This window comes from Bufo bufo, chromosome 1, assembly GCF_905171765.1.
Source record: "Bufo bufo chromosome 1, aBufBuf1.1, whole genome shotgun sequence".
NCBI lineage: Eukaryota > Metazoa > Chordata > Amphibia > Anura > Bufonidae > Bufo > Bufo bufo.
The window spans coordinates 397,453,810-397,469,144 of NC_053389.1; the positions used below are offsets into that span (position 1 = coordinate 397,453,810).

The 15,335-nt window shown below is 45.8% G+C and overlaps 1 protein-coding gene across 2 annotated transcripts in view; it reads left to right on the forward strand.

Annotated features, from left to right (window-relative positions):
* ARHGAP26 (Rho GTPase activating protein 26) overlaps positions 1-15,335 on the forward strand; it is a 608,947-nt gene that overhangs the window by 174,062 nt on the left and 419,550 nt on the right. For both annotated transcript variants that reach the window (XM_040406016.1, XM_040406026.1), the window contains exons 7-9: positions 5,145-5,249; positions 5,504-5,633; positions 11,101-11,201. In XM_040406016.1, coding sequence (XP_040261950.1) covers positions 5,145-5,249; positions 5,504-5,633; positions 11,101-11,201 — 336 coding nt within the window. The remainder of the gene's footprint in view (positions 1-5,144; positions 5,250-5,503; positions 5,634-11,100; positions 11,202-15,335) is intronic.

A 15,335-nucleotide genomic window follows, 5' to 3' on the forward strand; every position in this document is an offset into this window, starting at 1 on the left:
GGGCGTAGAGTGAAAGGTGCGCCGTTTGGTTTTTGGAAGCCAGATTTTGCTGGACTGTTTTTTTGACACCATGTCCCATTTGAAGCCCCCCCTGATGCACCCCTAGAGTAGAAACTCCATAAAAGTGACCCCATCTAAGAAACTACACCCCTCAAGGTATTCAAAACTGATTTTACAAACTTTGTTAACCCTTTAGGTGTTGCACAAGATTTAATGGAAAATAGAGATACAATTTAAAAATTTCACTTTTTTGGCAGATTTTCCATTTTAATATTTTTTTTCCAGTAACAAAGCAAGGGTTAACAGCCAAACAAAACTCATTATTTATGGCCCTGATTCTGTAGTTTACAGAAACACCTAATATGTGTTCGTAAACCGCTGTACGGGCACACGGCAGGGCGCAGAAGGAAAGGAATGCCATACGGTTTTTGGAAGGCAGGTTTTGCTGGACTGGTTTTTTTGACACCATGTCCCATTTGAAGCCCCCCTGATGCACCCCTAGAGTGGAAACTCCAAAAAAGTGACCCCATTTTAGAAAGTACGGAATAAGGTGGCAGCTTTGTTGGTACTAGTTTAGGGTACATATGATTTTTGGTTGCTCTATATTACACTTTTTGTGCGGCAAGGTAACAAGAAATAGCTTTTTTGGCACTTTTTTTTTTTTTTTGTTATTTACAACATTCATCTGACAGGTTAGATCATGTGGTAATTTCATAGAGCAGGTTGTCACGGACGCGGCGATACCTAATATGTATACAATTTTTTTTATTTATATAAGTTTTATACAATAACTTCCTTTTTAAAACCAAAAAAAGTTTTAGTGTCTCCATAGTCTAAGAGCCATAGTTTTTTCAGTTTTTGGGCGATTATCTTGAGTAGGGTCTCATTTTTTGCGGGATGAGATGACGGTTTAATTGGCACTATTTTGGGGTGCATATGACTTTTTGATCGCTTGTTATTACACTTTTTGTGACGTAAGATGACAAAAAATGGCTTTTTTTACACCGTTTTTATTTTTTATTTTTTACGGTGGTCACCTGAGGGGTTAGATCATGTGATATTCTTATAGAGCCGGTTGATACGGACGCGGCGATACCTAATATGTATACTTTATTTTTATTTATGTAAGTTTTACACAATGATTTCATTTTTGAAACAAAAAAAATCATGTTTTAGTGTTTCTTTAGTCTGAGAGCCATAGTTTTTTCAGTTTTTGGGCGATTATCTTGGGTAGGGTATGATTTTTGCGGGATGAGATGACGGTTTGATTGGTACTATTTTGGCGTACATATGACTTTTTTGATCACTTTTATTACCTTTTTTGGGAAGTAAGGTGGGCAAAATTTTAATTTTCTCATAGTTTTTATTTTTTTATTTTTATGGCGTTCACCGTGCGGGGAAAGTAACATGACCGTTTTATAGATCAGGTCGTTACGGACGCGGCGATACCTAATATGTGTAGTGTATTTAATTTTTTTAATTTTTATTCAGTGATGAATGTTTTTTTTTTATCTTAACTTTTTTCACTTTTTTTCACTTTTTTTTTGACCCAGACCCACTTGGTTCTGGAAGATCCAGTGGGTCTGATGTCTGTATAATACAGTACAGAACAATATATATTGTTCTGTACTGTATTTTACTTACACTGAACAGATCTGTGCTTTTAGCACAGATCTGTTCAGCACCATGGACAGCAGGACGCCTGAGCAGGCGTCCTGTTGCCATGGGAACCCTCCCCGTCTGCTCAGAACTTCGCAGACGGGGAAGGGTAAGCACGGGGCTGAGGGGGGCTCTCTGGGAGCTCTCTCCCTCTCCATCGGGGGGCTGCAAAGGCACAGCAGCCCCCCGATGGAGAGGGAGGGAGCTCCCTGACCGACGACAGTTAACTTTTTCCATACAGCGGTCCGTACGGACCGCGGTATGGAAAGGGTTAAACGGCTGACATCTGCACAGATGTCAGCCGTTTATACCAGGGTGCCAGCAATGTGCTGGCACCCTGGAATAACCACTAGACACCAACGATCATTCATGGGGAGGCGGGCGGGGGATCGCGATCCCGCCTGCCGCACCGCCCGCCTCCCGCAACGCCCCCACCGCATGCGACACCCCCCCCCGCACCACCCGCCGGCATAAAATCGTGCAGGGGTGCAGGGGGGGGTGAAAAATATAGATTATAGGCACTCAAAAGTTTCTGATCCCCGCGGTCAGGGACCGCGGGCATCAGAAACTGCAAAAAGCGCAGCAAACCGCAGGTCTGAATTGACCTGCGGTTTGCTGCGATCGCCGACACGGGGGGGTCACATGACCCCCCCTGGCGTTGTCACAGGATGCCGGCTGAAGGATTTCAGCCGAAATCCCGTTCCGTTTAACCCCTCGGGCGCCGGAATACTGATTTCAAGTTAGGACGTACCGGTACGCCCTGAGTCCTTAAGGACTCGGGAAATAGGGCGTACCGATACGCCCTGCGTCCTTAAGGGGTTAAAGGATCGAAGGTCTTTCTGATTTACGTGATTTAAAGTTGTATTCCACAATAGATTTTTATGGGTGATGATAAATGCTGAGAGAATTGTGAATCTCTGTACCCACGGACTAGTGACCATTCACGTATGCTGAGTAGTATTATCTCTTCTAGTTCAGAGGAAAGAAACTCCACCTAAGCATCCTGGCTAACAGTTTCATGTTCTAGTGGACACTTTCCTACTAAAACACCTTTCACATTATGGGTCTCAAACTCTGCCAGATATATGAGCCGCACATAGAAAAAATTTCAGGTTGATGGGCTACATTAATTTCAAATACGATACAATAAAAAAATTGTTAATAGGATACACCACCACATACCTATTAAATCCAGTCATGTGTTCTCCATTCGGAGCTGACCGCCTTGGCGACTATACCATACAGATAGTCCGCCATAGTAATAGTGCTCCCAGGCTGCTCTCAATGGTAATGGTGCCTCTGCAGTACCCCCAAGAATGCTCCCCAAGAATGCTTCCATTAGTAGCAATGTCCTCCATATTGTGCACAATAATCCTCCCACAGTGCCCCCAGTAGAAACAAGGCCCTCTATAGTGCCCCCAGCAGTACCAAGGCTCCTCTATAAGGCACCCCTATAGAGCCCACAGTCGTGATGTCGTCCCCTGTCTGCATTAGTTAGAAATGCCCCCTGTAGTAGCTCCAGTAGTTATAATGCCCCCTGTATCATCCCCAATATTTATAAAGCCCTCCTATAATGTACTCTGTAATTGTCCATGTAGTTTTGATGCCCTTCTGCCATTATAACCCCCATATAGTGCCCTCCTGCAGTTATAATCCCCCATGTAGTGCCCCTGAGTGTTTTCTGTATTCTAATGCCCCCTTTATTGTTCCAGCCTGTATTATGCCCCCTTTTGCAGTGCCTTCTTTGTTATAATACCCCTGTTAGTGCTCCGACCTGTATTAATGTCCCCCTCATAGTGTCCTCAATAGTGCTGACATTAAACAAAAAAATACTGCCCCCATTTGCTGCTGCTATCTGTGATGCAGGCCACAAGCCTCTAGGGCAGTGGTGGCGAACCTATGGCACGGGTGCCAGAGGCGGCACTCAGAGCCCTCTCTGTGGGTACCCGCACTAAGGCATATGGTGTACCAATATGCCTTAGACTTTTCCTGCCATTCATCAGCGCAGGGCGCACTATGAACGGCACAGGCAGCACATTGAATCTAGGCAGGCTATTATAGCTAAATGATAAAGTACATGGAAGATATATTGTATTGGTATTCAGGGTAAATTTCCATCTTGGCACTTTGCGATAAATAAGTGGGTTTTGGGTTGCAGTTTGGGCACTCGGTCTGTAAAAGGTTCGCCACCACTGCTCTAGGGTCTGTGGCCTAAGTTGCAGCATCCTGGTGCATGTTTAGGGCTGCATGTTTGGGACCCTCTTCATTTTTCTAGTCTCCCATGAAGTTTTTCCCATCTTTCACTATTCTGTTCATGGTCCAGTACAGTTTCTTACATTCTTCACGGTGACAAATGCAGAATGGAGAAAAGGCCCCAGCCTATTGTGTGACATTCACCCTTCTGCTCTGGCCACAGATTTAGGTGATCCCAGTGCCAGACTGTAGTTGTGACACCTGTCTCACCATTCTTGATGCCACTTGTGTTATTTAACGCAAGCCAAATTTTCTTGCTTTGAGCGAATTTGTGTCATTGAAACTCTACAGCAAGAGCTCCATTGCATAAACTAGCCTTAAACCTTCCTTTTTTTGTTGTCTATTGATCCTCAGGTTAGGTCAACAGTATCAGATCCGACATTCGGTACTCCCACCGATCAGCTGTTTGTGGCAGTAACACAGTGGATGGAGCCAGAAGTAGACAACTACCTCCACTGTGTAGTGGTTGTGCTGACTTACTATATATCATTTTCCAATCCATGAAGCCTGTGTACACCATTTGTAGCTTTTACTGGACCATAAAATCTGTAGGCACATTGTTTGCTGCATTATGGTGCTTCCATGAGACATCTATTCCTCCGTAAGCGTGGTGTCATACACAGCTTTTTTGTAACTGTTTTAATGCAGTATGTGACACCACGTCAGTGTTTGCTAAGTGATGTGGAGCCTCCACAGACATAAGGTATGAGGGAAAGATCTGCGCCTGTTCTGTGTTTAGAGCCGCACCTGGTTCTGGTTCAAAATCATTGATGGAAATCACTGACTGTGTGAATAAGGCATAAGGGTATGTTCACTTGTTTGTTGTAGATATTTCTGCATATTTCCCACTCATATGAATGGGTATTCTGAAAATCCAAACGCATGCCACAGAAGAAAAAAAAACATTCAGATGAATGGAACAGATTTTGTAGTCAAAGAAATGTCTACAACAAACCCTTGTGAATCTTCCCTTATACAGCATGTGATGCTACGTGGCACAATTTCTCCCATACTGGTTCATATAGAAACCATGTGAAAAAAATTAACTAATTATTAGAGGTACAGTATATATTGCCCACTTTGGGGCTACTTTATGTTTTTTATTGCAGGGTGTCTTGCTTTATCTATATGTTTTTCTTTTATGTATCAACCTTCAGGTTTTATTTATTTCTAAAGTGATTCATAGCATGTGAACGGCCATTCACAGCATTGTTATTTTTTTTTGTTTTCAGCTTCTTGCCTTTTTGCAAGGACTCTTCACATTTTACCATCATGGCTATGAGCTGGCCAAAGACTTCAGTGACTTCAAGACCCAGCTCACCATCAGTATCCAGAATGTAAGGAGTGCCTACGTTAAATCTTTGTTTTGCATTTTGCTAGTTGTAATAGTCAGAAAATACCCTCTGGTGTCTAGCCGATTGAGTGCTAATAGTTGTATAACACTGGTTACACTCAAATTTACTGAATGGAAGAAAAAACCTCAGTGAATAGTCATCCTAGGATTTGGGGTAACATGAAACTTATCACATGTCCACTCCAAATGTTTATTTTTTCCCGTTTGATAGAATTGATGGTTTACTATATTTTATAGACTCGGGATCGTTTTGAAGGAACAAGGTCTGAGGTGGAGGCTTTGATGCAAAAGATGAAAGAAAACCCTCATGAACAACAAACTTTGAGTCCTTACACAATGGAAGGTTACCTGTATATACAGGAGAAGAGTGAGTACAAAAATGTTTAAATAAATTCCAAATTATTTTCAAGTGTTTTCCTGGTTACCAATATAGTCAGGGGCAGAAATATTCTGCATATCTTTTACCTGTTCAGGATTCTAATAGTTACCAATAACTTTTTTTTTTTTTTTGATACTCTACTGCTCTTTATTATACTGCATATACTGTGTAGTAGCATACAGCTCTGTTAACTTGTAAGCAGTTTGTTAAAGTGGGAGGGAACACAAAAAAAAGAAACATTTTAAAAATGGAGAGACGTAATGTGGGCCCCAACAGAAAGGGAATAAAAGTAAAAGATCGTCATGCACACACTCATGGTAGCTCAGGGGATAGTTGCTAAGATACAATACAGATGTAGTACACATGTCGGGATAAACGGTCGTGGTCAGCAGTCTTCCAAACAGCAACCATGGGTCTTGGTGTCATCCAAGGACTGTAAAACAGATAAAATATCAATAAAATTGGTGGCGCTAGACCCAGCACTAATTCCACCGAGGGGGAAGGGGGGGGGTTGGGGGGTGTCAACTGCAGTGGGAACCTCAAAGCCTTAGTCCCACACCCCATGTGCCAGTGTGTCACCCAAGCTGTATACACAGTCAGCCAGTGGGGAACTCCACACACCCTGGATCATAGTAGTATCCTTTATTAACACTCTTTTCGGGGAAATCCCCAATGGCTGACCGTGTGTACAACTTGGGCGACACTGGCGCGAGGAGTGTGGGAGGGTGAGGACTTTGAGCTTCTTTGTGGAACAGAGTCCATTAAAAAGCTGGAGGTCACTTGCAAGGGACTGGGTAACTCATTCACTTCAGGTACATTCTGTCATGAATTAGGGAGTGGAGAAGAGGAAGTGCACCCACTAGCTGCCACCCACGCCTCTGTCCCTGCCTACTTACATTACCCATCCTAAGCAATGGGGTGTAACTGGGCGACGGTCCCCAACCTCTGTAAGAGCAGAGAGGCGGAGCGGACAGAGACAGAATATAGCCAGGCAGTAGGAGGGAACCCTGCAGATGGAACCGAAGTCACGTAAAGTGTCAGGAGCAATACTGAAATGCCAGAGATAAACACTAACGTTGGCGAACTGGGCTAACAAGGACGGTAACCAACACGCCTAGGGTCAAACCAGGATGTCACGTAAGTATACAAGGAATAGCAAGGACAGGTCAGAGTAGAAGCCGAGGGTCAAACCTGGAGGTCACGTCAGTACACAAAAGCAGACGAGGTCGGGTCAGGAACAAAAGCCGAGCACCGAGTGGCCAGCTCGGTGCTCAGCCTGATACTGTTGCCAGGGGAACGGAGAACGCCGACCGCACAGACAGCAGGAGCGCGGTCGGGTCTGCTCTGCCCCTGTTACCAGGGAGAGAGGTAGGACGCCGGCGGCGCAGCGCAGGAAGATTGCGTTGCCGGCGCCCTTTGACACATACAGGGCGGACCATGTCTAGTACTCGCCGGACTTGGCTGTATACGGTGATTTGTCTTACTCTAGTGTTGGGAGTAGGGGTGGGCGATATAAACGATGTACGATATTATCGTCATAAATTTTTAGTTATATCGCCATATCGCGATAGATGACCACGGAGCGGTAGTGAATTGAAGAAGCTTATCACTCACCGCGCAGGGCCTTGCGTTCGCACATCGTCAGCACGCTGGCTGGCGCTGTGTGTGTGATGTCAGGTCCCCCCCAGTGCATGCTGGGAAGAAGACTCGGTCCGTCTCCTGTGGACTCCATCAGCCAGCCACGTACCCTGCAGGAAAGGTAAGTGTTAACAGGGGCCCGAATCTAATGGGGGGTGGGCGGGTCAGTGGGTGGATAGCTCTGGCATGGGGCTGATGGCGCTGGCTGGGAGACATGATGATGGTGGCAATGGCATGGGGCTGATGGCGCTGGCTGGGGACATGGATGATGGCAATGGCATGGGGCTGATGGCGCTGGCTGGGAGACATGGATGATGGCAATGGAATGGGGCTGATGGCGCTGGCTGGGGGACAAGGATGATCATCAGCCAGCCACGTACCCTGCAGGAAAGGTAAGTATATTAGCAGGAGCCTGAATCTATTGGGGGGGGGGGGGGGGGGGGGGGGTCAGTGGATGTCTATGGCATGGGGCTGATGGCTCTGGCTGGGGGACATGATGATGATGGCAATAGCATGGGGCTGATGGTGCTGGCTGGGGGACATAATGATGGTGGGAATGGCATGGAGCTGATGGCGCTGGCTGGGGGACATGGATGATGGCAATTGGCATGGGGCTGATGGCGCTGGCTGGGGGGACATAGATGATGGCAATGGCATGGGGCTGATGGCGCTGGCTGGGGGACATGGATGATGGTGGCAATGGCATGGGGCTGATGGCGCTGCCTGGGGGACATGGATAATGGCAATGGCATGGGGCGGATGGCGCTGGCTGGGGGACATGGATGATGGCAATGGCATGGGGCGAATGGCGCTGGCTGGGGGACATGGATGATGGTGACAATGGCATGGGGTTGATGGCGCTGGTTGGGGGACATGGATAATGGCAATGGCATGGGGCTGATGGCGCTGACTGGGGGACATGGATGATGGCAAGGGCATGGGGCTGATGGCTCTGGCTGGGGGACATGGATAATGGCAATGGCATTGGGCTGACGGCGCTGGCTGGGGGACATGGATGATGGTGGCAATGGCATGGGGCTGATGGCGCTGGCTGGGGACATGATGATGATGGCAATAGCATGGGGCTGATGGTGCTGGCTGGGGGACATAATGATGGTGGGAATGGCATGGGGCGAATGGCGCTGGCTGGGGGACATGGATGATGGTGGCAATGGCATGGGGTTGATGGCGCTGGTTGGGGGACATGGATAATGGCAATGGCATGGGGCTGATGGCGCTGGCTGGGGGACATGGATAATGGCAATGGCATTGGGCTGACGGCGCTGGCTGGGGGACATGGATGATGGTGGCAATGGCATGGGGCTGATGGCGCTGGCTGGGGGACATGGATGATGGCAATTGGCATGGGGCTGATGGCGCTGGCTGGGGGGACATAGATGATGGCAATGGCATGGGGCTGATGGCGCTGGCTGGGGGACATGGATGATGGTGGCAATGGCATGGGGCTGATGGCGCTGCCTGGGGGACATGGATAATGGCAATGGCATGGGGCGGATGGCGCTGGCTGGGGGACATGGATGATGGCAATGGCATGGGGCGAATGGCGCTGGCTGGGGGACATGGATGATGGTGACAATGGCATGGGGTTGATGGCGCTGGTTGGGGGACATGGATAATGGCAATGGCATGGGGCTGATGGCGCTGACTGGGGGACATGGATGATGGCAAGGGCATGGGGCTGATGGCTCTGGCTGGGGGACATGGATAATGGCAATGGCATTGGGCTGACGGCGCTGGCTGGGGGACATGGATGATGGTGGCAATGGCATGGGGCTGATGGCGCTGGCTGGGGACATGATGATGATGGCAATAGCATGGGGCTGATGGTGCTGGCTGGGGGACATAATGATGGTGGGAATGGCATGGGGCGAATGGTGCTGGCTGGGGGACATGGATGATGGTGGCAATGGCATGGGGTTGATGGCGCTGGTTGGGGGACATGGATAATGGCAATGGCATGGGGCTGATGGCGCTGGCTGGGGGACATGGATAATGGCAATGGCATTGGGCTGACGGCGCTGGCTGGGGGACATGGATGATGGTGGCAATGGCATGGGGCTGATGGCGCTGGCTGGGGACATGATGATGATGATGGCAATAGCATGGGGCTGATGGTGCTGGCTGGGGGACATAATGATGGTGGGAATGGCATGGGGCGAATGGCGCTGGCTGGGGGACATGGATGATGGTGGCAATGGCATGGGGTTGATGGCGCTGGTTGGGGACATGGATAATGGCAATGGCATGGGGCTGATGGCGCTGGCTGGGGGACATGGATGATGGCAAGGGCATGGGGCTGATGGCTCTGGCTGGGGGACATGGATAATGGCAATGGCATTGGGCTGATGGCGCTGGCTGGGGGACATGGATGATGATGGCCATGTAATTTGTATACATACAGAAGAAAACCAATATATCACGATATATCATTATATCGCACATGCTTCAAATTATATTGCGATATAGTTTTTAGACCGTATTGCCCAGTCCTAGTTGGGAGCATATGCGACACTGTGGTCTACCCTTGGGTGGCGTTCAGGAGGGTCTCCTATGCTTTGTATCTAGGGCTTCTATCATTATAGTAAATGAATGCACTGCGCCTTGAGGGGGTGGATTAATGCATGAGATAGTGTTGCTTTATGTTGTCTGCTGTGCTATCCGCGCACACAAAGTAGATGTTGAAGACTACACCAAAATTATATCACAAAAATGAACCACCCATTTTTTTTTTTATTGTATTACATTTAATAGTCCCACCCTCTCTCATTGCTCATATGCCGGACTCTATTGACTGCACCATCTGAGGTTAAATGACCAGTCTTAGCTCCTGAGCCTTTTCCATATACTCCTCATACAACTGTGATTAAAGTGTGCAAAGGGGCCCTAGTTCTTTGTTTGACCCATGTTTTTGATAAATATCAGTTTTACCTCTTAACTGCAAAACTTTTTTTAAATTGTTGCGTTCAAAGAGCCCCATTTTTCAGTTGACATAGCACTATATAAAACATTTGATGTTGAGTCACCAGTTGCTATGTGAGCTTGGAATTGCATCCTGTGGATGATTTAATGTGATATTCTTTGATGCTTCTACTTCAGTAATAGTAAGATGAGCACAAGATTTTTTACTAGGATTTTTTTGTGTTTTTTTTTTTTGCAAAGATTTGACTTTATTTTTGTATGGCTATTATGAGGAACGGAACTAAGAATATAAAGAGTGTTTACATGTAGTCATGGAAGGCCATTTATTCCTACATGCATGTAGCAACAAACTCTTTACAGCACAGAGTTTTGGAATGCCAGTAGTAAGAATCACATGTACATGTGCCATATCGAATTGGACAGAACATTGAGGTGTATAACCTACATGGATTTATGGACTATCGGGGCATTTATCAAATCTACTCTGCCAGTTTTGTGGCGTAAAAATACAGCAAATGATGTCTCATGCAACATTGGTAAAATGTTCAGACTTTTGATGAGCTTCACCACTTTCGAAGGTGGAGTGAAAAGTTGGTTAGGATTACAGATTTGAACACCATTATGTCTCACATGTGATGTGCAACGTTGCAAAAAGAGTTGCATCTCCACGCCAGACAACCTAACCCCCTGGCATTCTTTCACTGACAGTGGCTAAAATTGATGACAAATTCAATAAAACCGAGCGCCTTTTTCCTAAATTTGGTGCAGGTGCGCAAGAAACTCCAGTCCAAAAAATAGCCTCACATTCACGTATGATAAATTCCCCCTATATGCTGGAATTTAATACTAAAGCAGTATCCTAATCTCTTCATTGCAGGACACTTTGGAACCTCCTGGGTCAAACATTACTGCACCTATCAGCGGGATACAAGGCAAATCACAATGGTCCCATTTGACCAGAAGTCTGGGGGTAAAGTGGTAAGTTATCTTTATCATAAAAATTTTATAATTTAATTTTTTTCACATGACATGTGTAGATTAGCTGATGTAAAGAGAAAAATATTGTATGATGCTTCTTTCAATTACCCCACATTTAGGTGGGGATTTGCCAGACCAATTAAATTCAAGTTATAATGTGTCCAGGCAGGGGCGTTGCTAGGGTCTGAAAACATCCAGGGCACAAGCCCACTGTATCACGCCCCTGTGAAGCCACGCCTCCATTGCCGGGGGGGGGGGGGGGGGGCACACTTCACAGTAGTTAATAATGTTTGTAGCTGCTAATTCATACAGTCTTACTAGTTTGTCTTTCTTGATTTGTAATGTCCCGTGTTGTTCCTGTGGGCAATACTTCTATTACAACCTGTGTAGTCTGTTTGGCCCCTGCCACCTGCATCATTAATCCTGGCACAGGCGGGAGGAACTTAACAGGCCTCACAGGCTGCACTGATGCAGCACTCCAGACCACCACAGGAGCCCTACACTGACTGAAACCGCGCATTTGACATAACTGATGTTGGCTGCTAAACTACTAAGTGGCATCTAGGCAGTTAGAGGGACAGGGCTTCCTGTCACCATCGGCTCCCTGCAAATGCATGACTATGTGGTGCCATGGCAACTTGGGACCAAACAAAGGTCCCGAGGCCTTCCATGACTGTACGTCTATTAGACTGTGCCACAGACACAGCCTAATAGACAGCTTGTCACTTGATCAGTGATGGACTATAATGCATTGGTATACAAGGTATTCCAGTGCATTATAAAAGGGATGTCTCCTAGTGGAACAAAAAAAAACTACAAAATAAAGTTTATTAAAAAATAATTTTTCCCATAAAAAGTGGTTTTATTTAGAAAAAGTGGTAAAATACGCACATGCACACATAGGTTATCACACCCTACTTGCCAGAACCTGTATAAAAAAGGATAACGTTATATATAACATTATTTTCGTTTTTCTCCAATTTAACCCCGCCCCAAAAAATAAATGTTAATATGTCCCAAAATTGGTACCAATAAAAACGACATCTTGCCCTGCAAAAAACATGCCCCCATACAGCTAAAGTGGCACAAAAAAAAGTTCTGGCTCTTGGAATGTGGTAACGTAATTTGACGTGCTATTATTGTGCAAAGGTTGTAAAAAAAAAATAATCATAATTAATAATTTTATAATCGTACTTCCCCACAGAATAACAGTAACACTAGTTATGCCTCACGGTGAACGTTCTAAATTTAAACTGCTAAAAGCAATTATAGCACTGCCTTTTTCTCATTATAATCCAAAAAATGGTAATTAAAGTTAATGAGTTATATGTACCCCAATTGGTGTCCCTAATGCTGGGTTTACATTGCATTTTTTCCCCATCCATTTAACATATACAAAAAATGTATACATTAAACGGATGTCTCAGACTGATGCCAAACGGTGGCATTCATTCACCATAGAGTTCCGGACTCTGCGGGATACAAGAACATGGTGTGCTGCGTTTTTGTATCACTTTCTTCTAACGTATATGTGAAATGGAGGCATAAATGTGATGTGAACCCATCCTTAGAAAACAACAAGTCCTCATATGGGAACGTTGACAGAAAAAGAAAAAAAATATTGCAAAAAAAAAAATATATATATAGGGGTTGTCTCACTTCAGTAAGTTGCATTTAGCATGTAGAGAAAAGTAATACAAGCCACTTATGTATTGTTATTACGCATATTGTCTCCTTTGCTGACTTGGTTCATTTTTCCATCACATTATATAGTGCTCATTTCCATGGTTACGACCACCCTGTAATCTAGCAGCGATGGCTGTGCTTGTACACTAAAGGAAAAATACCAGCCTCTCTGGCAAGCACAACCACCACTGATGGATTGCAGGGTGGTCTGTAACCATGGAAATGAGCAGTGTACAATGTGATGGAAAAATGAATCCAGCCAGCAAAGAAACCAATATAGATAATAACAATACATTAGTAAGTGCCTTGTATTAACTGTCTCTACATGATAAATGCCACTTACTGAAGTGAGACAACCCCTTTTAACAGACACAACCTCCCTTTATTTCTGTCTATTATGATTTGGCTCTCCAAGGGTTAATGTATATGGGGTGGGTGGTGGGAAAGCGCTGATGTTGTTTTGTGTATTAAATATTACAAATTGTCTACTAAAAATATCTGATTTAAAATAAAAACATGGATCATTGTTCCTGTTTGCCATTTAACAAAATATGATTATCAGTTTTATTATGGCAATATCATAACTTGTAAAAAAAAACAAAAAACTTTTTTCTTTTTCTTTGCTGTTCTCCAAAATTAACAAGATATTTCTACCATTACAGTTCCCATAGGTGTTGCCATCAAGGTTTTCCACATTCATGAATGGCAAGTCTGCTTAGTTATGCTGGTATATAGGGCATGTGGGATTTAGCACTGCATATGTAGGCAGATTTGTCATATAAGAGTCTAGCAAACTTTGTGAGAACCCCCATGGGAAATGTAATGTCAGTTTCCTGTTTGCCATTTTTAGAAAACAAAAAGCGCCGAAACGGCTAGTAACTAAGAAATGGCTTTACAGAATTTTTATTGTAGCCAATTTATTTGTTTCTTTTTTTCCTGATTTTGTCCGCTGTTTGGTACAGGGTTTAAAGGAAAACTGGTACACTGAGTTACGGTGGCTGCTAGCGGCTGTGGACACTGTCCTGCTGTCTTGACCTAGCAGACGGGCACTCATCCGGGTGGGCTCTCTGTCTCCCTTCGCACGCTGTGGTCTTCTTGTGAGCTAGGTCCCTTCTCCAGTAGGACACACGCATGCTCCCTCAGGCTCTTAAGGGGCCAGCGCATACCCTAATCTTCACCAACCAATGGCTGGCAATCTGTGGATAATTTAGGCCTCTCCATAACTTCAGCTGATCCACCGCCGCTTCCAAATGTAAGACAGCTTCCTAGCTTTCTTACATGTAGACTATTTTCTACGCCTAAACCAGGCGTAGAAAATGGGAAATGAGACCAGCATGCTGGCCCATCCCCTTCCTCTGCCACACCACGCCCACTTATTTTAGACCTGGCGTGAGCAGGGTAAAGTTGCATTTCGGGTTAGTAAATGACCCCCTATGTTTTGCTTGATCCCTCGGTTTCCCACAACAGGGTCTCTAACCCATATAGGTCAGCTGTCAACCAGACCTGGATTATTTCAGGAGGTTGTAGTCTAGTGGTTACCTTCAGTGAAGAACATGGGATACCAGGGAACCACCAGGATAACGTCCTTATGTCTAGGTCAAAGTCAAACTGGTTGGATTGCCACAATGGTTCCACACTCATGCCATAGCACTTGCCCTAGGGATAACTCAGATATATACAAGGCATGCTCTGCCTCTTTCCTAGGTGTATGAGTTAATGCTGCACTGTATCACTTAATCAACATTGACCAAAAAGTTGCATACACATTTATCAATCTGAATTAGTGTGTTTAAATAAAGTAGTTAATCTGATTTAACTATGTTTATCAGAGAATGTTTCTGATACAGGTGACCATACATCTTAGGGCTCTTTCACACCTGCGTTATTGTCTTCCGGCATAGAGTTCCGTCGTCGGGGCTCTATGCCGGAAGAATCCTGATCAGGATTATCCTAATGCATTCTGAATGGAGAGTAATCCGTTCAGGATGCATCAGGATGTCTTCAGTTCCGGTACGGAACGTTTGTTGGCCGGAGAAAATACCGCAGCATGCTGCGCTTTTTGCTCCGGCCAAAAATCCGGAACACTTGCCGCAAGGCCGGATCCGGAATTAATGCCCATTGGAAGGCATTGATCCGGATCCGGCCTTAAGCTAAACGTCGTTTCGGCGCATTGCCGGAGCCGACATTTAGCTTTTTCAGAGTGGTTACCATGGCTGCCGGGACGCTAAAGTCCTGACAGCCATGGTAAGTGTAGCGGGGAGCGGGGGAGCAGTGTACTTACCGTCCGTGCGGCTCCCCGGGCGCTCCAGAGTGACGTCAGGGCGCCCCAAGCGCATGGATCACGTGATCGCATGGATCACGTCATCCATGCGCATGGGGCGCTCTGACGTCATTCTGGAGCGCCCCGGGAGCCGCACGGACTGTAAGTATACCGCTCCCCCGCTCCCC